The sequence below is a fragment of the Osmerus eperlanus genome, chromosome 27 (genome assembly GCF_963692335.1).
Source record: "Osmerus eperlanus chromosome 27, fOsmEpe2.1, whole genome shotgun sequence".
Lineage (NCBI taxonomy): Eukaryota > Metazoa > Chordata > Actinopteri > Osmeriformes > Osmeridae > Osmerus > Osmerus eperlanus.
Genome location: NC_085044.1, coordinates 2383485 through 2407088, shown reverse-complemented (window position 1 = coordinate 2407088; position 23604 = coordinate 2383485). Strand labels below are relative to the sequence as shown.

At 47.4% G+C, this 23604-nt stretch overlaps 3 protein-coding genes and 1 long non-coding RNA gene across 4 annotated transcripts; 1 reads left to right on the top strand and 3 right to left on the bottom strand.

Annotated features, from left to right (window-relative positions):
- Positions 1–502: 502 nt before the first annotated feature.
- On the bottom strand, positions 503–7087 carry zgc:77151 (uncharacterized protein LOC337153 homolog). Its single transcript, XM_062453644.1, is given in 8 exon segments — positions 503–645; positions 954–1067; positions 1346–1462; positions 1465–1596; positions 1792–1978; positions 3398–3505; positions 3944–4096; positions 6947–7087. Coding segments are annotated over 7 exon segments (771 nt in total). The 5' UTR covers positions 6968–7087; the 3' UTR covers positions 503–645; positions 954–1014.
- Positions 7088–7363: 276 nt separating this feature from the next.
- Positions 7364–10113, bottom strand: LOC134013603 (uncharacterized). Its single transcript, XR_009928968.1, has 3 exons — positions 9509–10113; positions 8562–9378; positions 7364–8357 (listed from the first exon to the last, which is right to left on the bottom strand). It is a non-coding gene; the product is annotated as an uncharacterized LOC134013603 (long non-coding RNA).
- A 41-nt stretch (positions 10114–10154) lies between these two features.
- Positions 10155–18201, bottom strand: uimc1 (ubiquitin interaction motif containing 1). Its single transcript, XM_062453005.1, has 19 exons — positions 17737–18201; positions 17374–17446; positions 16925–17052; positions 16159–16587; positions 15251–16042; positions 15001–15079; positions 14522–14655; positions 13741–14292; positions 13442–13651; positions 13244–13375; positions 13052–13101; positions 12777–12937; positions 12412–12470; positions 12031–12325; positions 11614–11701; positions 11367–11481; positions 10898–10946; positions 10701–10743; positions 10155–10592 (listed from the first exon to the last, which is right to left on the bottom strand). Exons 1-19 carry the CDS (start codon positions 17845–17847, stop codon positions 10376–10378), a joined length of 3717 nt encoding a protein of 1238 aa, XP_062308989.1. The 5' UTR covers positions 17848–18201; the 3' UTR covers positions 10155–10375.
- A 274-nt stretch (positions 18202–18475) lies between these two features.
- Positions 18476–21898, top strand: znf346 (zinc finger protein 346). The gene is made up of 7 exons (XM_062453799.1): positions 18476–18610; positions 19152–19255; positions 19859–19954; positions 20210–20357; positions 20601–20834; positions 21177–21276; positions 21465–21898. The coding sequence occupies exons 1-7, from the start codon at positions 18526–18528 to the stop codon at positions 21646–21648; spliced, it is 951 nt and encodes a 316-aa protein (XP_062309783.1). The 5' UTR covers positions 18476–18525; the 3' UTR covers positions 21649–21898.
- Positions 21899–23604: the final 1706 nt, after the last annotated feature.

Genomic DNA, 23604 nt, shown 5'->3' with positions numbered 1-23604 from the left:
AGAGCGACTTACAGTAAGTACAGGGACATTTATCCCCGAGGCAAGTAGGGTGAAGTGCCTTGCCCAAGAACACAACGTCATTTTGCACGACCGGAATCGAACCAGCAACCTTCTGATTACTAGCCTGATTCACTAACCGCTCAGCCACCTGACTCCCTAGTTTTCCCACAAAGGTGTCATGCAGGCTTTTTTAACAGCCACCCTGTGTCTAATACCACCAAGAAACAGCAGAGAACTGGAGATATTCACTAACGCTCTGCTGGGAGTGACGCGAGATCTTAGAACTAGTTGAGCAGGATGTTTGCACCTTGCCACCTTGGCACAAACATTTTACACGCGTCTGCTACATGAAGTTGTGCAGGTAAATGTGAGAATGTATACAAAACTGACCACTCCTTCCCCGAATCGGTAGATCACCGACAGCAGATTTGGTAAAAGGTACAGGAAATGTGCTTGCGGCTAGAGGATGGGTTGATATGTCATCAGAGGGCGACTCACTCTCTGAAGCCCAGGTTGGGCACCTTGCTGATGGGCGACCCAACGGCGCTCCATGAAGACAAACAGCTGATCCAGGAACAGCTGCTCCTCGGGGTGGGGAAGCCACGCCCCCTCGCAGCTCATATCCACGTCTTCCATCACGTTTTCCTGGAACACACACAAACCCACACACCCCGTAAACACACAAACATAACCCAAATGCACACACACCACAAACACACACACATTCCGCGAAACACACAACGTACATAAACAAACAATGCAGAAAGGGCGCGCGCAACACACAGAGGAAAGATAGTTTGGATCCTCTTGTTAATATCTACTCAAATATTTTGTGAAGGCAGTGATGGGAACAGTTCAAAGTTAAAGTGACACAGTTAATGCAGCCTGCAGCTACAACTGAACTTTGCATGTTATCTGGTTAAAAGGGACAGAAAGTTCTGAAAATAGTTTACCTTCATTTTCTCGACCCAGGTCTCTGATTGGCTGGGAGAAGGAGACTCCACCCCCTGCCTGTCACGGCCCTCTTCTCTTGCGTGGTCGCCCCTTCAGGCTGATAGAAGTGCATCCTGGGATGGAAGAAAAAGCTGTTTAATTCGCAGCCAGAGTTCCCAGACCCACTCAATCAACAGCTGATAGTTTTCAGGTCTCGTCAGGTACCAATAAGAGAGATTTATTTTGTACATGTGTTTTTTGTTGTTGGGGGGGATTAAAAATCGTTATTTTTTTATTTATTTTTATCAAATCGTGACCCCAAGAATCGATTCGAATCGTGAGGTACCAAAAGATTCCGACCCATAATATATATATACAAACACACACTCTACACACACACACACACACTCACGTAGTGGGGTCCAGAGGTTACTACAGCAGCTGAGGGTGGTGTGGCTGACGGCGTCCCGGCAGTAGAGGACACGGGTGTCCTCCGCCCCCCCCCGGAGGGCCCCCAGCGCCAGCAGAGGGGGTCCTGGAGCCCCGGGCCCCCCGGAGCGGGCCCCCGGTCCTGGATGCGCCGCTGGAGTGAGCGGTAGCGACAGTACTGGGGGTAGCTCAGAACCCTCACTCGACTCTCCTGCTTGTGTGGTTCTGCTGTCGCTACGTCTGTGGAGGAACAGAACACCTGGCTCAGTCTAGAGATGAATAACGTGTCGTACTTTTATAACGTCACAAACACGTATTAATGATATTTTTTATTTATTAATAAAACAAAATCTTGAAGATGTACTAAAAAAATATATATTCTTAAAAACGTTTACAAGTGATTTCAAAGACGGCTTCAAGAGCCTAAACTCACTGTCAGTCTTGCTTGGGTTGGTGGTTCTGAGTCGGTGCTGGATGGTCCGGTTCTCTCCAGACTGTTTCTGGCTCCGGGTCTCGGACCAGATTTGGACGTCCAGCCAGGAGGTTCTGAACAGGTCCAGTTCACCAGATCCTCCACGCGCACAACCACTTTCTTAGACACGGCCAGGACTTCATCCTGGGGCAGGAACACACAAAGACAATTATGTGTTTGAACACATTTTTCATGTAAGGCCTAGCAAACTGTCGGGTTCATATTTCTTTCAGGGCCACACAGAGCACACTCGGTGAGTCAGAGGAACCACCTGATGGCATTTGAAACGGGATCAGAGACAACTCGCTCCTCCCCCCATACCAGTTTGTCCACGTGTGTGTGTGTGTGTGTGTGTGTGTGTGTGAGTGAGTGAGTGAGTGAGTGAGAGAGAGAGAGAGAGAGAGAGAGAGCAACAATCGATGATGTAGCCTTCCCCCAGGCTGACGTTCCCCCCCCCCCCCCCCCCCCCCCCTCTTCCCCACCTTCAAACCCCCACCAGGTGCAGCGTAAACCATCACAGCGCTGCAACTGATCCACGTCTCACATTCCTGCCGCTGTGGTGGCACAGAGGGATCAGCTAACACGCCGGGCCACAGAGCAAACGTCCACTTCCTAATAAGCAGCGTGTCCAGCAGAACTCTAATGAAATGCCCTAATGTGGAAAAATGCGGTTGTATAAACTGCTACGTTTATATCTGGGGGAATTACCTCTTTTTTTCCCCCTGGTGAGGAAACTGAGAATGGAGCATTCTCACACTGGGATATACTTTGTGTGAACATTTATGAGAGATTCACTGAGATTTTACTTAAAATGTTAATGAGAAGCCCTCGTATTTACCCGTAGGAACATATATTATAGCTACCACTGAATATTCTGCATGGAAAAGGATGGCCCATGTAGTTTCGTAATATTCCATAAGTGCTGACTATTCTATTTATATAAAACCAAAATCTTAGTTTCTGCCAGAAATGATTTAAAAAGTCAACCAGTCATTAATTTAAAATGGTGGATAGATATGGTATTCTGTAATGAAAACCTGAACCGTCTTAATCAAAAAACGTTTCATTAAAACAAGACAGAGCTTGGCACTCCGCCAGGTACAGCTTCATGTTTCATTTAGTTCTTGGGCAATCGTTTGGAAATTGAAGATTGAGAAAGAAACGTGGTGACGGAAGGAGGCCAAAAGCCAAGTACAATATTTTATCACTCCGAGATAATCTTTTACTAAGAATGGCAATGAGCATCCACATACACTGGTTTCAAGTACACTGCTCCTTTGTCAGGGAGCACTAGGAGTAACACAATTATATTTATTAAGTAGAGTGGTGACTAGTAGACACTTTTGTTTTTGGAAAAGCATGTGGAACAGTTTTCTGTTTAAAGAAATATCTTAATAAGCACTGGCCCCTTTCTCTACTGGATCCCAGCCTTCAGCCACCCCCCCTCGCCCTGCCCCTCGCCCAGCCCCACACCCTGCCCCTCGCCCTGCCCCACCCCCACAACCTGCCCCACCCCCTGCCCCTCGCCCTGCCCTGCCCCTAGCCCAGCCCAGGAACTCTTACCTCCCCGTGCTCCTTGGTTCTTCCCTTGGATGTATCCTCTGGGAGGATGTAGAGTCGGGAACTGGCCAGCAGATGGCGCTGCACCTGCTCCTCCCACAGTAACGTCACCTAAACACAAATTCAACATAAGTTATTTTTAAAAGATACAAAAGAAAATAAACGAATAAAAATCCCCTCCACAGCACAATACCATGAATATATCACTGTATGTATGTATAGAAATATCTGCGTGGTGCGAACGTAAAGGTTGGGTTCAGGGGCAAAGAGTATCTCAGAGAGGGAGGTTTATCAATGACTGACCAATCCTTAAACTTTCTTTGGTTCAATCGCTGTTACACAATTACACAACTGTGAACATAAAATACAAATGCACAAAAAAAAACTATTCTGCAACCCCAAGAAAAATAAATCAATATACTTTAAAATACCTCACAGTACTTTTGTAGCATTTAAGGAGCCCTTGTTTCAACACACAAGAGAGGTGTGGTCACGAGCGGTTTGACAGTATCGTTCTGGGTGAGTCGAATCAAGCACACCAGAATTTACCTCAGCGATGCAGGCCGGCTCCTGGGGGCCACAGCGGATGTAATAGAACTCCCCCAGCCTCAGAACCTGGGCGGCACCACCACTCTGGGACTGGCGCCTCACTGACTTATAGAAGGCATAGCTGCCTCGCAGGCAGGAGGGGCTGCCTAACCACTAGAGAGGGAGAGAGAGGGGGAGATAGAGAGGGAGGGAGAGGGCGAGAGAGAGAGGGGGAGAGAGAGAGAGAGAGGGGGAGAGAGAGAGGGAGGGAGGGGGGGAGAGAGCGGGGGGAGGGAGAGGGAGGGAGGGAGAGTGAGAGAGAGAGAGAGAGAGAGAGAGGGAAAGGGAGAGAGAGAGAGAGGGGGGTAGAGTGAGAAAAAGGGAGGGGGAGACGGAGAGAAAGAGAGTGGGAGGGAGAGAGACAGTGAAGGAGAGACGGAAAGAGAGAGTGAGAGAAATGGAAGAGGCCAAAGCAGTAGAGTTGAAATTCATATTCTGTTTGATTCAGATGGACATACAGTTTGTGTTGACCAAATCATAAACATACAGTTCAAATACATTTCCTGTGAAATTAACTGAAATTCAACAGTTCAGTATAAGTTAAACCACATATGGGCCGAGTCACTTCAACACATGGTCTTTTATTACACCATCTTCAAAGATTAAAGATCCCTTTAGCAGAGGAACCCTACTGTAGCCTAGAGGGCAAAGGTTTGAATTTATACTTATGCAGTATTTCATATAGCTTTATATCTGACATATAAGTGGTGGAAAGTGGTTATCAACTGCAATAATTAAGCTGATTTGGTTTGGCAATGATTCACCAATGTTATGTCAACTAGGCAACACTGTTGTGTAAAACTAAATTAAAGGAGTAGTTTTGCTCACATACTTATAATCTTACAGTTAGATGATAATTACTAATGTATAATAATGACTCTAAATGGACAAAAAAAAACACTTAAATGAATTACAGATTCAAGCGTCCATCATTCAAAACATGTTGTTACTATAGAAGATACAATGCTTTCCCACAGATTAAGTCAGTAATATGCAATAAAACATTATATCCCCTAAACTAGGCCTATTTTACCAAATATTCTTGTCTTGAATTATTCTCCTACTGCGTGGTCTTGTGCTCCACAATGGACTTGATAACATATGTGGATCTCGAACACTCCCACATGACCCAAATTATCCATTACAGCCATGAATATAGACTTTCAGATTCCGTGTAATGTTTCCTTGTGGAGGAAACTCCCTTATGGCCGCTTATTAAGTCAAACTGACTTTAAATACATTTCATATGATGTATATATTTTTATAGGATGCGTGGATTTTTTTTATGCTAAGAGAATATTCAAGTGAAGACATGCATGGATTTGGAAAGGATTAAAAAGAGATTGGTTTTGGTTTGTTTGTGACAAACGTTCTTATTAATACACTACGTAGATTCTCTAAGAAAAGCTTGACAGGAAAATCAAATGCTGCCATTCAAAACTAACTAGGCTATGCAATCTTATGTTCTATCTTGAATATATTCTAAAAGCTCTAGCTACTTACAGGCTGCTAAAAAGCGTAAAATTCTCACCTTCCCTCCCCCCTAGCCGGCTCAATACCCAACCCCCTCTCGCTGTCTCTCTCTAAAATAGCAGCGACAGCCAGCTCCCCGTGAACACGTTAATCAACCGGCCAGCTAGCGGTGAAAGCGAGGCACTGAAGCCTTAGGTTAGCAACAGATATATAGCCTAAAGATTCTTTCCCCATTTTGAGTATGGATTTTTTTAAATAGAGACTCTAATCTAAAAGACAGGCCTACGTCTATGCTCGTGATGTCGTTAGAAATCCAGTGTTGTGCCAGTCAGAGAAGGGGGGGGGGGGGGGGGGATGTCAAGGAAACTTTTTGTCCAAAAGCACAAACATGACCTTGGGTATCTTATCAGAAATACTTTACTGAGGGGATAACCTTCTCAACATAGTAAGAGCTATCCCATATTTTAAGAATAAAGAAATGTTGCATAGCCTACATAAATAGGACTATTAGTTGGCTATTGTATAATTGTAGTATTCACATACCACAACTAATATAGCCTACAGGCTGAGAAATAAGCTATCATAAAGCATTTTGATATTGAAGACATTAATATAACAGTTCATTTCTTAACGTCCTTAAATTCGACAAAAAACTCCGTCCGAATCAAACGTCCATGTGTTTGCTAAAATTGAATCAAGATAATCCTTGCTATTTCAAGTACAAAGTACAGAGATTTCCTGGCGATATTAACATTCCAACTTAAGCTATTGCAATTAAACGAGACACAAAATGTCGGAGATTCTTAATACCAATATGCTGGCCATTTGTGTGCGATAAATAGCCTAAATTGCTCCACCTAGTTCTCGAAAATATTTTTCGAATATTTGATATCACGTGAATTCAAAATGAAGATACTGATTTTTCGACTCGAACTATTCACATTTCGTAGTTAAGGTTTCAATATCACTAACTTGGTGGGGGAAAAGGTATTCAAGTTTCTTGATATTAGTTTACCGAATCGATAGAATAAAATGTTTTAATGTGGAAAAGTGTGGGGGTGGGGGTAGGTAGAGATGGCGAACGTAGATTCTCGACACGACACACAAAGAAATTAATCATTAACATCACGAAAATATAGAAAATTGCAGTATATTAAATTGCAAGTTATAGCCATTAAATATGATCTCCACGTCAATGTTACTGTGAGTTTCCACAACAGAATTTCAAGAAGCTATTTCCCCCTTGAAAAGTTGTAAGTCTCTCATTCAATAAAGTTGCAATTGCAGTCAAAACCTCAACTTGCTTGATAGGATAACAATCAATCCAACGCTGTAAACTAAATTTACAGATACCAAATATTCGAGTTGATATTAAAATGAAATCGATGTACAGTCTGGTTATTTCCTATATCAACAGGTTAATGTGCCATGCGATTGAGTCCGAAAATAGCGATTTATTGGAAAATAATATAAAGTCAGTTTCGGCTTTACCTGTATCGCATTCTGCTCCATTGCAGTCCTGCATTCCCTTATTCGCTCTCCAAACCCCCTATCAAGTTACACAGCCGGGTACTCACCGGCATACAAACAAATGCACAAGAAGAAAAGGCTTCTTTTTTTTGTGAAAATAGGACAGGATCTAGGTGTGGCCAAACTCTTAGCGAGAGTTGCCTATAAAGTTATTGTTTATATGAAAGTGGATATTTTGATTGACAGGAGAAATTCACCAGATTGTGTTTACGATGTAAAAAAAAAAAGTTTTAGATTTTATTGTCACAGCAGTGAATTGGTGAAGTTTCGTTACAATGTAATAACAAAGTTGCTGAGACGCTGATTCAAGGGTAAAGGACGGAGCATGCGTGAGACCAACGCGTGGCAATGAACAGAATTGATAGTAACTTGTTTTTAGCATATTCTTTATTGAGCAATGTAGAAACGAGAAAGGAACTTACAGGAAGAAAAAATAAACACAGCACGCAGACTTACATTTGTACACTTATGTAGCTGAAGTTGTAACTGACTGTTAAAAATATATCAGATATTTCAACGCAAAAATAAAACGTTTCATTGTAACATTTCAGCACCCCTGTAGTCACTGGCAACACTTTTTCTCAGTTACATGGGAAGGCATATAGCCTCGTGACCATTCGACATGTATTTATGTCTTTTACGATTTTGATTTAAACCCCGACATTTTATGTATACGCTTGTTGCCCACTAGGGGAGTTACCACGTGTTTTGGTTGACTGCGTAACACTTTTTTTTTGCTTGGCTGGTCTAATGCATATTAATAGGGTATGACGCTAGATACATTATTACCCAGATGAAATATAATTTTCAGACAAGGAGCATGTGTCTACCTGTGAAATGCCGCGATATGTGAGCCAATGTTTCAGCCACGTTTGCATTTTTCAACTGACAAAACAATGAAATTACATTTAACAAAGCAGATCATGACAAAACACCATTGCAAGAAGTGAGTCCAGGGGGGGAAAAAATATTTATATAACAAAACAGCATAATATCTTTCATATCCTTTTGTAAACCCAAGTGGGTGTGACTGTTTAGTTGCTTATGTGGTGTTGTTATGGTGTGTCAACCATGGGCTCTCTTTAACACAACATATATCATTTCAAGTACAGTCTAGAATCTTTATACGTTTGCTCCTCTCCTATCACTAAGACAGCTTTCTTCATTCTCCTCTTCCTCCTTACCCTCCTCCTCACCCTCCTCCTCCTCCTCTTCACTGCTCTCTTCCAGCAGGTGGGACTGGAGGGGCAGGCTTCGGGCCACGGCCGTTACCATGGCGGCGCCCTTCCCGCTGCTGTCCTTGGAGACCAGGAAGGTGACGTCACACTGGGGAGCCATGATGCAAACGGTGTCCTTGCGTTTCTTATTGAAGCTGGAGAGTGGAGGGAGAGAGATAGGGGATGAGAAAGAGGTGGTGAGAAATAGAGGGAGAGAGAGGGAGAAAGAGAGGGGATGAAAAATAGATAGTGATAAATAGAGGGAGAGAAAAAACAGAAGGAGGGACAGTGAGAAAGAAAGAGGGAGGAAAGAGAGAGGTAGAGAGAGAGAGAGCGAGGAGGGAAATAACATAACTCACAAACCCCTCTCCGATGGACATCAAAGACAAAACAGTCCTCATAACTCCACCCTTGCGTGGGATATGCTTCAGTTTATAAACTGCTCCATTCACCCCCAAGATTATCTTCAAGTGGTCCAGTCCTCGGTTGACACGGATACGGTTGGCGAGCGTTACCAGGGCAGCAGCACACAGCTGGGCAGTGCGTGTGGAGAGTGTCACAGACCAGACGAACCTGCTCCCAGTCTGGCTGTCTGGCTGGATGGCGGCTCAAACACTTCCCCCATGATCCCCTGGGCTCTGGCTAGGCCTTTTTTCCTCGCAGAGGTTCAGACCGAAGCAATCAAATGACCAATGACAATGATTTATTATGATTGTATGAACAGTAATTATCACCTATGAATACTCTCTGGAAAAGTGGGTCCCTGCTCCTGCAGAGCTACCTTCCTGTAGGTTAATGCTCTAACTCTAATCTAGCACACCTGATTGTAATGATTAGCTGGTTGATGCTTGATGAATCTGGTTAGTTACAACTGGGGTTGGACTGATGACCTACATGAAGGTAGCTCTCTAGAAACAGGGTTGAACTGAATACGTTGATAAATGGGTGATGTGAATAGATTTTCAGAAGAGGTAGCATGTGATTTCACAGACTAAGGAGGAATCTGACTTGTGAACTCAATGGACTATGGATTGTTTGTGATATTGTGCAATAGGCCTACTGTATCCGGCATACCTTCTCAGTCTGAATTATGCTTCATGAAAAATGTTCTCCTTTGTGTCTTTAAGTACATCCATCCCCTTATGACTCAACAAAAAATGCCCTGACGACACAGCCCTGTTTGTCTCTAGAATGTGGGCTAAGCAACAGGAAGTATTACCTATTAAGTGTGTCAATTTAGCAGACGCTTTAATTCAAAGCGGCGAACTAATCTATCTGTATGGTCATCGTTTGGCGAGAGACTCACTTCTCAATCTTCTCAAATTGGTTAGAAAGCTGTAGGTCAAGGGTGTTCAATCCTGGTCATCAGGGTCCACTGTCCTGCACGTTCTAGATGTGTCCCTGCTCCAGCACACCTGATTCAAATGAAAGCTCGTTATCAGGCTCCAACAGCAGATATTCCTAAAATTCACAGCGTTCAACTGCAGTGGATGAGCGAGCCGGTGCGCAATTACGCACGACGCGCGTGAAAGAACAAGCCAGGACTTCCCTGTTCCTCCTTGCAAAGCTGCAGAAGGCAGTGCCGGTTATAAACGTCTGAACGACAAAGCGCATCAACGAGCGGTCGGTCTCAACGTGTGTCCCCCTCAACACGAGACCGCTACAGACCTTTAACCGTCATTGCAAACATGCAGGAGCTCATCAATACGTTCGTCTTTGAGGAACACAATATCAAAAAGGGCGGCTGCAACATTCTGTAGTGGCGGCTGTTGTGTTTCAAAAACGGTTGTAGGTTGCTTGGTTGGGATTATAACTGGAAAGCCCGCATTCGTTAAATGTATGTTACAAGAAAGGAACGTAGAGGAGAGGTCACACGATCACACGCACGCTCATGGTGTTTTAACCGATTTTCTGTTTCAAGTATTTACCTTTCTGCTTCTCCATAACGCTAGATAGGGAACTTTCAGATGCACCTGGCAAAACAAGACACAACGCCGGTCCATAACCAACTGCTAATCAAATGGATCAGTGCGAACCACAAACCAAAGAGCAGTTTTATACATTACAGTAAAATTTAATCCGATTAATTCACATTATTCAAATCAGTATAACAATCATTAAAAAAAACACAATTATTAGTGTCTTCGTTGGAAGAAAACTGAGCTTGATAAGGCTATCGTCTGTTTGCCCTCCTCCTCCTCCCTCCTCCTCCTCCTCTTCGGCTGGGCTTGGTGCTGTTGTACTGGTGTTTGAAGTCTATAAGGCAGTCGGTGGCTTCAGAGATGGAGGTGAAGGAGCGGATGGGTGAGGTACTGACTCGGGGGCCGGGCCCGGAACATTCCTCGCCGCTGTCGCCGGAGTCACCCTGCCCTCGCCTCTCCGCCGTCACGCTGCAACACGGGTTAACGTGTCACGCGTGTACACACACACACACACACACACACACACACTGGGTAGACCATGCTGAAGATAGCAGGTTCTGTTGAGGCGTGGCTCACCTGGCCTTGAATCTGGGGTCACATGATCCTGCCTCAGCTCTCCCTGTCGACCAAACAACCAGCTCATCACCAACCACAAACAACGTACTTTTTAAAAATTCCATATTCGTCTTGGAATTAAGAACTTAACTACCCTCTGTGGCCATCACAACGGGTAGTTACGTCTGTATTATGGGATGGGAGCGGGAGAAATGTACCAGGGTTTGTGCTTTCAGTCTGGTCCAGGGCTGACAGCAAGGTTCCGCTCTGTGGGAGAAAGTTCTAGAATGACACATCTATCCCGGATCCGCGTCCCTGGGGACTCCGACCATCACGTGTTCCAAACGGTTCCCTCAAGGTTCTCAGCGGAACCCGTCAGGACCCGTCAAGTGTTGGGATTCACAGTGTGTGTGGAAAGCCCAGTAGATAATGAAGACCCAGAACTGTGCACTTTTAACAGGAGTTCGACCTCAGGAACGGGTGTGTATTATAATTCGTTTTACCAGACAGAGCAGTAACATGACCTCGACTACAGTATTACATCATTTGGATGAAAGCCTCATCTCAGCGATGTCATTTTGACGACAGAACGCTCCTGTTCTGGCTGTCCCGTGTCCCAGGCTGTGAGGAAGGGTTTAGCTCGGTGGTTAGAGTATTATGGGATGTACTGTGGTGCTGTCCCGGTACCTGGCCTGGCCTGGACTGCTGTAGCTGGAGGCACTGTTCCACGTGCCGCTTATAGTCCCTCAGAGGAAACAGCTTCTGACACAGGAAGCACTTCTCTCTCGGGGGAGGCGGTCTGCTGTGGACACACACACACACACACACACAGACACGTCATGAAGTGGCATCCAAATAATTGTAGTGTGCCTCCCTGCTGGTGGACCAGAGCAGGCCTGCAGGTCAGGGGTGGAGGGTAGCTGTATCCACTCACCTGTTGGAGCCACAAGCCGAAGAGCTGGGCTGCTCCCCTCCAACGATCTCCCCCCTCCTGGTTCTCTTCCTACGAGCCTTCACTGAGACTGGGGCAGGGAGGGAGGGAGGGAGGGGGTGGGGGAGGGTTGAGAGAGATAGAGGAAGGGAGGGAGGGAGATAGGGAAGGGGGGAAAGCGAGGGGGAGGGAGAGAGAAAAGATGAAGAACTGCAAGTTCTAGGACGTTTCCAAAAGGATGCTTTTCCATTGCAAACTTCAACATTTCCATTCTAAACCTGTTTGACTGCTGCCAGTGCACACAGGCCTAGGTCTACTGTGTGTTGCTGTATCCGTGGACGACAAATAACTGTATCTGTACAGCCTTTTTTTTGACCTACAACGTCCCAGATGTCAAAACACCTGAGCCACCCCCCTCACCTTGGCTCTCCTCCTGAGTGTCCATCTCCTCCAGAGCTGCCCCTGGTGTCCCGTCGCAGTAGGCCGCGTGCATCTCTATCTCCCCCAGGGGGAACGGCTGCATGCACATAGGACACTCCATCCTGGGGGGGTCGGGATCTGGGTCGGCCCCCCTCCTGCTCCTCCCCCGCCCCTCCCCCTCCTCCTCCTCCTCCATCCCCACATCCTGTCCTCTGGACGGGGGGATCCCCACCTCTCCATCCACCTCCATCCCCTCCTCCTCCTCCTCCCTCGAGGCCTCGGTCTCTGGCTGGAGCTAGGAGCCAGAGAAGGCAAGGTGAGAGAGACTACACACACACATACACACACACACACACACACACACACACACACACCACCCACCTGGGCCGGGCTGGTCACCATCAGGTCCTGGGTGCGGTCATCGTCGCTCAGCTGGGTCTCTGTCGGGTCACACAAGAGGCGTGTCGTCAAGACAACGCGTCACCCTGTCACACCCGTGCCCGGTCTCGCTTTTCTCACAATTCAACGTGTTACCATGGTTCCCAAATGTGGGAGAAAACTAAGCATCTGCTTCTTTTAATCCTAAACAATAAATCAAGTCTTTCTTGATATGACTTTATTCATATAATATGAATTCTCTATATAAGAAGTATATCTTACCCCAAAACATATTAATATTTATGACTAACTATTGATTAGGATTATCACATGCCCATGTTGAATTCACCCAGTTCTTCCACACCTACCTGGGCAAACATCACTGCCTCTTATGTCCACCTCCACTTCCTCCTCCTCCCTCCCCCACTCCTCCTCCTTCGCTCCTTGCTCCCTGGTTCTCCTCTCCTCCTCCACTGGAGGTGCTGGAGTCTGGCTCGCCCCTCTCTCTCCTCTCCTCAGGCCCAGCCTCCTGTTAAGCACACCAACACCCCCCCCCCCCTTCAGTCACTCCTCCCCACTCCCCCCAGGATGAAAGGGTTTGCCTGAATGAAGAGATTGATTGTGATAGGCTGGCCCTCTTTACCTTCGAGGCAGAAGCTGTCTGGAGTCACGGAACACAGGTGAGGGAGATTTCTAGAAGAAACACAGGCCGGGAACGCCACTGTTAGAGCGCATGTTACGTCAACACAGTTTCTTTTTGACAAAACATTCAAACATTTTCTCTTATTTTTCTTATTGTCAACGGTGGGGAATTAGCACCACCAGGTGGTCTTACCTCTGCCGGTTCAGGAGAAGAAAGCAACAAGGTGTCACACTCCTTCCACCCCCATCCTCTCCTCCCCCTCCCCTCCCCCTCCCCCCTCGCCTTCTCTCCCTCCTGCTCCTCGTCCTCCACCACCTCCACCTCCTCCTCTTCCTCCTCCGTCTCCTTCCTCCTCCCACCCCCCCTCTCCTCCTCTTCCTCCTCCGTCTCCTTCCTCCTCCCACCCCCCCTCTCCTCCTCCTCCTCTTCCTCCTCCTCAGGGAGGCGGGGGGCGTGGGCCCTCCGGCGACGGCCCGCCCTGGAGGAGGCTGTGTCGGGGGGTCCGGGCAGGATGGCCTCCCCCCACTCGGCCTTCCTCAGCAGGCTCCTCTGGGCCTCCTTCAGGCTCTTCTCATACACCTCCAACTGGGCCAGGATCACCTGGGACACACACACGGCATGGGTGGTAGGAGCAATCTGACAGCTTTAGAATCCAAATATTAAAAAAACAGTGGACCATGAGATCTCACCTGTGTGTAGGTGTCTGGGTCTTGGCCCTGGGGACAGAAGGGCACGCCCCAGTAGTACCGCACGGCTCCCCCGCCTCCCTGCTCCTCTCTGGGGGTGGAGGTCCGGACGGAGGGTCCCCGGGCCTGGAGGTGGCTGGCTCCTCTGGCCTCGGGCTGACGGGAGACATCCACAGAGCCCTGGAAGGGGAGGGGAGCCCCAGCCGCATACATGCCCCGATAGGTGAACTTCCTCCTGGGTCGTTTGGCCTGACTCTCCCCCTGGGAGTTAGAGTCTTCCAGCGGGCGTTTGTGAGGGCCGGGACCAGGATCTAGGCTGGGACCAGGGGCTTGTCTAGGACCAGGGGCTTGGCTGGGACCAGGGTCTTGGCTGGGACCAGGGTCTTGGCTGGGACCAGGGTCTTGGCTGGGACCAGGGTCTTGGCTGACATGGCTGTATGATGGAGAGGAGGGCCTGGTACTGTGGCCGGGTTTAGGGGGGTGTTCCTGGGTGTCTGGCTGAGGGAGGGAGCCCTCCTGGGGGAAGACCGGGCTGGGGGAGAGGGCCAAAGGCAGCTGGGGGAGGATAAGACAGAAATCCAGCCACTGTTAAAGATGTAGTCATGGCAAGATTACAGTTGAGGGTTTCAGATCCGGCCCATGCTATGCAACTGTAGTATTACATAGACGTTTTCACAGTTATCGTACTCAGATTATTTATTTAATGCAAATAAGAAAAATATTCATCAACATTTGTGTGTGGAGTGTCTGGAAAAACACCATCTAGTGAGAGAGGCCTTCTCACCTTGGCAAGGTCACCCTCCTCTTCCTCTTCCTCGTCCTCCGACCAGCGCAGCACCATGTCGCTGGTTAGCTCCTGCAGAGACTCCCCTGCTGCCCTGTTCACCTCCTCCTCCACCACCTCCTCCTCCTCGGGGGCTAAGAATGGAGAAATTACAGGTCAACGTCTCACACACACACACACGTACACTTACACACAGGAACAGACACAGTTGCACACACATCCATCCACAACAACTATGAAAAACAAGCCAATGGGGAGGGGGGGCCCTCTACGTGGCTCCGCCTCCTTCCTGCATGTGTTGCTATGGCAGCTGACATCCTCCAGATCAGACCCAGATATGGACTGACAGCCAGGAGGAGCAGGAGCAAATGCAGATGTAATCTCTGGCAGAGCAGCGCTGCGCCGCGCTGCTCTGCCAGAGATTACATCTGCATTTGATTTGATAAGAGAGGTTTTGGAAGGGTAAGACCACACCATACCTGGTCTGGTTCTCTCATCTGAGTGGCCAGTTTGATGTGATGACGACTTGTCTCTGCCTCCCCCCTGGCCAACATCATCCTTCCATGGACAGAACAAGGCAGAAAGGACTTTTTTTTTTTTTTTTTTTTACAAACAAAACTGAATATGCATCCTTGACAGGGTTTCTAAGGTCACTCTGTACAATAATAATCGATAGAAACATGCTGGAAAATGAATGAAGACCGATTCATAGTTTGAAAGAGAACTCACTGGACATATCTTGTTCCGGTCAAGAATGTCCGCCTCCTCTGATTGGCTGGTTTCAGGTGCTCGTCTCCTCTTCAGGGACAGGCTTGTTCTGGATTGGCTAAGGCACTGAGGGGGAGGAGCCCTGCTATTAACTTCAGAACTCCTGTGGGTGGGGCATGTCGGACAATCTTCCTCATCTCTCCTCTCATTGGCTGAACTCGGAGGAAGAGAAACTCCGCTTCTTCCCTTGTCTGTGATTGGACGAGAGCTTGGAAAGACGGGACTTTTGGGACAGTCTGGAACAGTCCGGGTCACCAACGCCTCCTCCTCTCCATCGCTCACAGAAAATGTGACACAGTCCGTTTTTGACAACACGGGGCTTCTGGGAATCGTAGTCCTATCAGTCCCCGAGGAGTCAGGACTACACGTCATGGGGAACCCAGGATCTTGGGCCTTCGGGAGAACCGACCCTTCGGTCTTGGAGAACCCAGGGTCTGGGCTGGCGGGGAACGCGGGGCTCTTCAGCGGGGAGAACAGGGTTCCCTCAGGAAAACCCGGCTGGGAGCAGAGGAGGAACCCGGAGGAACAGCAGTCGGCCAGCAGGTCCTGGCTGAGGCGGGGAATGCGGAGCACTGGTGTACCTTTAGGGGTGGAGGCAGCCTGGGTGGAGGCAGCCTGGGTGGAGGCAGCCTGGGCGGAGGCAGCCTGGGCGGAGGCAGCCTGGGCAGAGGCAGCCTGGACGGAGGCAGGGTCCTGGGACCCGGGGCTGCAGGAGAGGTCTTCTAGAAGGTTCCTCTGACCGGTCCCGTCCTTCTGGGGAGGGAGGGAGGGAAATGTTCACAGGCGACGTGAGAGCAACCATCGCAAACACAGAACTTATTGTATTTTACACCACTGGAGCCTCAAATCTTTACCCCTGTCAGACTGACCTGTGAGGGAGGGGAGGCAGAGGGGGAGGCAGAGGGGGAGGCAGAGGGGGAGGCAGAAGGGGAGGCAGAAGGGGAGGCAGAAGGGGAGGCAGAAGGGGAGGCAGAGGGGGAGGCCTGGGTGGAAAGCTTCTGGGTCTGGGACAGGTCAGGCATCTCCAGCAGAAGGCTCCCCTCCTTCCTCCTTCTCCTCCACCTCTCTTCTCCATCCAGATCTGCCCCCACGCAAGGGCTGCCGGCTTTGGCACTAGCCTCCCTGCCGGCCCCGTGGTTGGGGTAAGAGAGCTTGCGCCTGGTGGGCTGGATGGTGGGGGAGTCGGGGTCTTCCTGGGGGATCCAACCGTGACTTTGGCCTTGAGAGGGGGAGCACGGCTGGGTAGGGCCTCCCCTGAGCAGAGACTCCGAGGTGGGCTGGGATGATGTGAGGTCCCCCTGGGAGGAAGAGAGACACGGAGGAAGAAGCCGTCACTGTCTCTTCAGAAGGAAGGGCAGATTTAAAAATCTGTTTACATTCTACTGGAGTGGTAGACCAGTCTGATCTCTTGAACTGGGTTCACCAACAACCGCTTAACTGCTCTCAGATCCAAAAAATGTATTTCTCAGTCCAGAATTGTTCTAGAAAAGGCTTCAAAATGTTCTAAACCCAGTCAGGGAGGGTCTCTGTTGTAACCTGGCTCCAGATACACAGCCATGCAGGTGAACCTGAGAGAGCGAGCAGAGGCCAGGGGGTTAAAGGCCACTCAGAGGCCAGGGGTTAAAGGTCACTCACACAGAGGCTCTCCTCTATAGCTTTCCTGACCGCCTCCTCTTCCTGCCGCAGACGAAGAGCTGCCTTGCTGGCTTCCTGTTCGCTCAGCTTCAGAGCCAAGTCCAACATCTGTTCCTCTGTCATACCTGCTGAAGTAGGAGAGAGAGAGAGAGAGAGAGAGAGAGAGAGAGAGAGAGAGAGAGAGAGAGAGAGAGAGAGAGAGAGAGGAAAGGAAGGAGAGAGAGGAAAGAAAGGAAGGAGAGGGAGTGAAGGAGGAAAGGAGAGAGGGAAGAAAAGAGAAAAGGAAGGAGAGAGGGAGTAAAGCAAGGAAGGCAGAAAGAAAGAGATGGAGAGAAATGTTCACAGAAACATTCAACCCGTTTCTATTACACTTCACAATATACTGCCGTGTTTTGTGTGTGTATTTTTAGTATGCATCAGCAAATCTATTTTTCGTGTTAAGAACACACCATTTGAAGGACTTTTCCTTTCCCTCTCTCTTCTTCTTCCATCTCTTGATGGTGTGGGTATAAAATCTCCAGCCTGGTTCACACAAAACAAATACCTCATTATCTGTAGCTCTAATTAGTTAGCGATTCCAAAATAACCTCGGATTACACCAATACAATAGTAAGAACTACGTACAATATTGATGATAAGGGACATTAGAGGACCTTTACTCTAAGCGGGTAATATAAGTGGACCATACAAAGCTTGCTAGAAGTTTAGACACCTATCTGATAATCTTAACAACTGTTTAGTTCCGTTTAACTACGCTTTAACGGCGCAGCCTTGTCCGGGATTTACAGTTAAGACACATTAAGACAGCACACCTCATCGTCGCTGTCTGAAACGACAACCGTGTCCTCGTCTAGAACTTCTCTTCTTTGACGTTTTCTCAGAGCGTCGCCAGATTCTTTACTCTCTCGCCTTTTTCGAGGCATGATGGTTTAGCTGAAGTGTTATCCTTAACGACTGGTATGTCGTTTTAATGAAGCTAAAATAACTAGCTAGCTAGCCAACTGTCAGCTAGCCAGCCAGCACTGCACAGACGTCGCTAGCACTCCATAGCTAGATACTTAGCCAACTTAAACTTGACTAACAAAGCTTGTAAAATAGTTAGCTAAAATCTAAACGGTCAGCTACGTAGCTACTATACTTATACTTGGCTAAGTAGCTGTCAGTGCTAAGATAACGCGTAACTAGCTTTGAGTTGTTATTTATCGCTAACGATTGTTATAAATCGCTAGTCTGGAAGCCATGTTGCTATTTAGCTTGGTCACGTGACTAAACAACAGTGGCACGTGGAGTATCGCTGATTTGTCAATCCGATATAACGTTTCATCTTCAATATTTGTATTTTTGTTGTTGTTGAATGTTATGGGGCACTGCAGTTAAGATATATCAACTACTTTCTTCTGACTAGTAACTATACTGTTTATAGTTTAGTGACTTTGAAGATCCACTGTAATCTGTATTTGTAATACACATGTAATGACAGTAGATTTACTGAATGTGGATTTTATCCGGCACACTTTAGATTAAATTGCGCTGTCTGTGGCCCATGAACTGTAATGAGTTTATTAACGCCACTGGATTAAAGTCTTCAGTTGAAACTGCGCATGTTCAAATCCCCGTTAAATGAAAACATGGCGCTCGAGGAGCAGAATGGAGATTTTCCATTTTTACCTTCGGGGGCTGCGGAGGGTAAGCTCTCTGTTTGACAATGTATTATTAATTATGGTAACAACGGCTGCAGCTCATTTCTAAACGCACGTGAGCACTTGCTCGTACACTATGTGAGACGATTTCAAGCGAACAGATCGCACGCGAGCCAGCTCTACCGTGTGCCACAGCGCCTGAACTGACGTGCAAGCGCCAAGGTCGATGCAATGAGATAATTAGATATGGCTGTTGGCAGGCAAACTTTCATCCAAATGCATAAATATATGCAAAATATAAACATAATATCACCAATGTGCTGTCACCCAGAGTGTGATTTCACTCATCGCAATACAGGCACAATGTGCAGTAGGCTACCCCAGCTGCTTTCCAAATATAAATAAATTCAGCATTCAATATAACCATAACAGATCATCTATATTATAAAAACAACCCACAACACATATATTCACTCATAATGTCTGCCAAACACCTTACCTAGCAGCAATGCCATTTTAACCTAAGCAACTAACCTAGGCAATTTTTTATGTGGTCTTGGTGACGTTTCATCTCTTGTCCCCCTCAGTCAACAGGATGATTAAGGAGAACGGGAACCTGTTTTCTGATTCCCAGTGCAAAGTCTGCAGTGCTGTTCTGATTTCAGACTCCCAGAAACTAGCTCACTACCAGGTTAGCATTACGGCTGTGACGCTGTCATGGCAACCACCCATGTCCTGTGGTGTTCATGATGCCTGTAATGAAATAAGCTTGGTCTCAGTTAACAGATATTTAACATAGCTTGGTCTCAGTTAACTGTTATTTAACATAGCTTGTTCACAGTTAACTGATATTTAACATAGCTTGGTCTCAGTTTACTGATATTTAACATAGCTTGGTCTCAGTTTACTGATATTTAACATAGCTTGGTCTCAGTTAACTGGTGGAGGTGTATGTGTCTCATACAGTGCAGGCATGAAGGGTTTGCTTTATCACATGAAAAAGAACTTGTACACTTTGAGTGTATAATACTGTGTTAATACTGTATACTGTATAATACTGTTTTAAAACATTTTGGTTTAGAACCTGCAGCTCTGATCGTGTAGGGGAAGAGGTGTGTGTGTGTAAGTTGTCTTATGTGCGTATACAGGTTGTGTTTGTGTGTGTGTAGGCTGTTTGTGTGTGTATACAGGGTGTGTGTGTGTGTGTATCTGTGTGTGTTTCTGGCGCAGTCTTGCTTCGTGTCAGCATAGACTCCGTGGCCATTATCTGATCCCCCCGCCTGACTTTCTTCAGAGCAAGAAGCACGCGAACAAGGTCCGACGCTACATGGGTCTACAGAAAGACGAGGAGCCCGCCATCAAAAAGTTAAAGTCGCCTTCGTCCGACAGCGTAAGAAGCAGAGTCGCGTCCTACAGATTTATAATATTTAAATAACGTATTTATTTAGCTGATGCTTTTATCCAAAGTGACAAACAGTGAGATTTTCGAACCTGCGATCTCTTAAATCTGCAGTCAAGCGATCTAACCACTGAGCTATGCCTACCTCCTGTTTCTTATTTCCCCGCTATGGAAGTGGACCGGAGTTTCCTTGAACCTTTTTGACCTCTTTCTCTTGCCGTTCTCTTTGTCGTTGTCTCCCGGCAGGCCAGCAGTAACGGCCAATCAGAGCGCTACAAAGCATGTCATGTGTGCAACATGTCCTTCTCGTCCGCCGTGGTGGCGGAGTCTCACTACCAAGGCAAGGTGCACGCCAAGAACCTCAAACTGAAGACCTTTGGTCCCCAGGCTCCAGGTGAGGTTCTCTAGATGGTTCTCCAGACCGCCGTAGATCAGTGTGATGAAGAAACACACACTCACAGAAACCACACACTCACAGAAACCACACACTCACAAAAACCACACACCCAGAAACCACACACTCACAAAACACACACACACCCAGAAACCACACACTCACAAAACACACACACTCACAGAAACCACACACTCACAAAAACCACACACTCACCGAATGACAACCCCCCTCCCCACCCAGCCGCGGCCCCCCCGCCCCCGGCGGCCCCCCTGGTGAAGAGGAAGGTGGAGGAGACGGGTGGCGTGGCTCCGTCCCTAGGCCCCGCCCAGAACGACCCTGACCGCTTCTGCCCCATCTGCCACGCCTCCTTCAACAATCCCATGATGGCGCGGCAGCACTATGTGGGCAAGAAGCACAAAAAACAGCTGACCAAGATGAAACTCATGGAGACGTACGGGCCCTCCTCAACCCCAGGTGAGGGAGAGGGGGGAGAGGGGAGGGAGGGAGGGAGAGTGGGGAAAGAAGAGGGAAGGAGGGAGAGAGGAGGGAGGGAGGGGGACAGAGGAAGGACGGAGGGAGAGTGGGGAAAGAAGAGGGAAGGAGGGAGGGAGGGAGGGAGGGAGGAGAGGAGAGGGGAGGGAGGGATGGAGAGAGGGAGAGGGAGGGAGGGATTGAGGGAGGGAGGGAGGGAGGGAGGGGGGAAAGGAAGGGAAACAAAGAGATGGACATAGAGGAAGGATGGAAGAGATGGGTGAGGGAGACCTCCATAGAGGCAAGTCGTTGAGGTGAGGTGTGCATCTCCTGTTTCCCCTGCAGCCTCCACAGTCAAGGGCTACCCCTGCGCCGTGTGCAACCTGGAGCTCAACTCCGTGGAACAGTACCAGGCCCACATCAGCGGCTCCAAACACAAGAACCAGTACGTGGATCTCATCCAGCTCTCCTTTGAACCATCATGTCCCCCCCTCCTCTCCCCCCCTCCCTCACCCCCCACAAGAAACGTTTGAAAGTGTCGTGTTTATTACGACACTTGTTATGATCAAAGAAAAAAAGTAAAGTAATATCTGATATCCGATTTGTATTCAACAAAAACGGATGTGTTTTCAGGGTGAAGAAAGTAGGCAGCTCGACGGCGTTCGTCGGCCCCTCAGAAAACCGGTCCCCACCGGAGAGCCAGCCCCGGGGGGAAGAGGAGGAACGTTACCCAGCAGAGAAGCATCCCCAGCAGGCTGAGAACCAGCCAGACCCAGCCGGGACGGAGTGGGAAGCTTTCAACCGGGACTACGAGTGAAGGAGCCAGCTCCCCCTTCTCCCCCCCCCCCGACCCCCTGCTGTCCACCTGCCAGTCCCGTTGCCTGTTCTTGGAAGGGCTACCTTCTAAGAGGCTTGGACCCCACCCTCCCCCCACCCTCACACCTCCTAACCGGCCCCTCCCATGGTTGAGGGACGAATGTGACCCCTAACCCTGTAACCCTTCCAATGCCCCCCCCCCATTTAATTTCAGCAACATCATCAACCAGAGGACCATCAGTTACATGTTGATCCCCCCCCCTCCCATCCTCACCTGTATCCCGCCCACCACCCCCACCCCAACCTCCCCACCCCCTCAGAGAGGCCGTTCCTTCCCAGACTACTGGACTTTAACGAGGTCTCTGTTCTTAGCATTCTGATCTAAAAGATGATGTCATACATGTTCCAGACTCTCTGCCTGATTGTGCGGTTGAAGACAGGGTTGCCTTGGAGACCGTGGTGTCAGTCAGAATGGTGGATGTGTAGTTACGTATTTTTGTTTTTTAGACAGGCGTCATTTGTGCTTTAATACCTCATTCAATTTCCCTCAGAATTAACTTAAACTTATGAATTGTAACTTTTAAATTTCTCAATAACTAAAGTAGAGTATTCGTAACTAAATCATATCATGGGCTGTTAGTTGTATATTGTACAGGTTAAAGACCATTTTTGGCTGCTCGCACCAGGTTCTGTTAGATGAATTAATTTCTAGTTTGATATTTATTGTGTGAAAGACTGACAAATATATATATGTCTTATAATCCCTTTAGTTTTCTGGTTAATTAAATATATACTGTAACACGGTTTACAAACGGCGCCGTAAAGGGATGGCTGAGTCGATGCCTAAAAGTCATCTGTTTTGAGTACTGTGCATTGCTGGTCAGGAATAGTCTGTTTCTTTCAGGGCTGAAAAGGACAGCAGTTGGTGATGTCCATTTATTTGGTTCCCATTTGTGGGTTTTCATTTTTTGTTGTTGATTTAACTATGCCTTTACTGCGCTCGCGTGTCATATCAAGTCATGCAATAACATTTTCATGAGATTGGTCAGAATGTTAACGTGTGTGTGCTTGTGGAGTGTGTGTGTGGTGAGGAGTGGTCAGAAAAAGAGAAAAGAGAAGCCTTTTAGACATCAGAGAAAAAGTTAGTGAGGGCTGTAACACGATAATAAGCTAAATCCAAGATTTGATGTTACTCAGCAGTAGTAATGGTAGATACCTTATTGATCCAACTAAGGGAAAATTGCGAGCTACAAATGACTTGTAAAAGGTTCAGAGAATCTTTTTTGTCATAGTTGCTGCTGGATAACTAGAGTGGGGGTTATGACTAGCCTGACAGAAAACTCCACTTGTGTGAAAGTCTAGAGGGACATTACCTGAGTCTGTCAGACTGAAAAACACAGCTCGATTTGTACTGTGATATTACTGTGATAATACCTGTGATATTACTTAGGAGGGACAAGTAGAAGACGTTGAAACTGAACTTTCCAGCCACAGACTGAATGTAAAGTAGGGATGCACCCATGTTTACATTTGTCTCATATCTGATATGATTTAAGTATCATTTTTGCCATTACGGTTCAGTTGGGTACACATATTCTACGCCTTTACCTATGAAAAGACATCTAATTGCCTTAAAGTATTGGATTTCCTTTTCTACATGAGTAAACTTATGTATTTGACAGTAATATATTTTTTATCTAATATCTCCCATGCATATCTTGTGCATCCCTACTTTGACAGTGGTTTCCGAGGTAGATTATTGTGTTTCATGGCAACAAGCATTGTATGATCCTGTTTTGTTGTGCTTCTCATTTTGCTATCTCAGACGAACATTTAAATATTTTAGTATTGAATGTGTCCTTTTACATTTATATTGGATGTGATTCATTTAAAGAGGGCTCCTATACACTTCATTGTAAGATATCTACAAAAAAAATACTAGCGAATTATGGCCTTT

What these genes read in the sequence shown, in the direction of transcription:
- uimc1 (XM_062453005.1), bottom strand. Translation starts at nt 17,847, where the DNA reads ATGCCTCGAAAAAGGCGAGAGAGTAAAGAATCTGGCGACGCTCTGAGA. An exon ending in TTTCAGACAGCGACGATGAG is followed by an intron (nt 17,447 to 17,736) that starts GTGTGCTGTCTT and finishes TGTGTGAACCAG; the next exon opens with GCTGGAGATTTTATACCCAC. An exon ending in AGCAGTCCAGGCCAGGCCAG is followed by an intron (nt 10,947 to 11,366) that starts GTACCGGGACAG and finishes TTTCTCCCACAG; the next exon opens with AGCGGAACCTTGCTGTCAGC.
- znf346 (XM_062453799.1), top strand. Translation starts at nt 18,526, where the DNA reads ATGTTCAAATCCCCGTTAAATGAAAACATGGCGCTCGAGGAGCAGAAT. An exon ending in CTTTGGTCCCCAGGCTCCAG is followed by an intron (nt 20,358 to 20,600) that starts GTGAGGTTCTCT and finishes CTCCCCACCCAG; the next exon opens with CCGCGGCCCCCCCGCCCCCG. An exon ending in CGGGCCCTCCTCAACCCCAG is followed by an intron (nt 20,835 to 21,176) that starts GTGAGGGAGAGG and finishes TTTCCCCTGCAG; the next exon opens with CCTCCACAGTCAAGGGCTAC.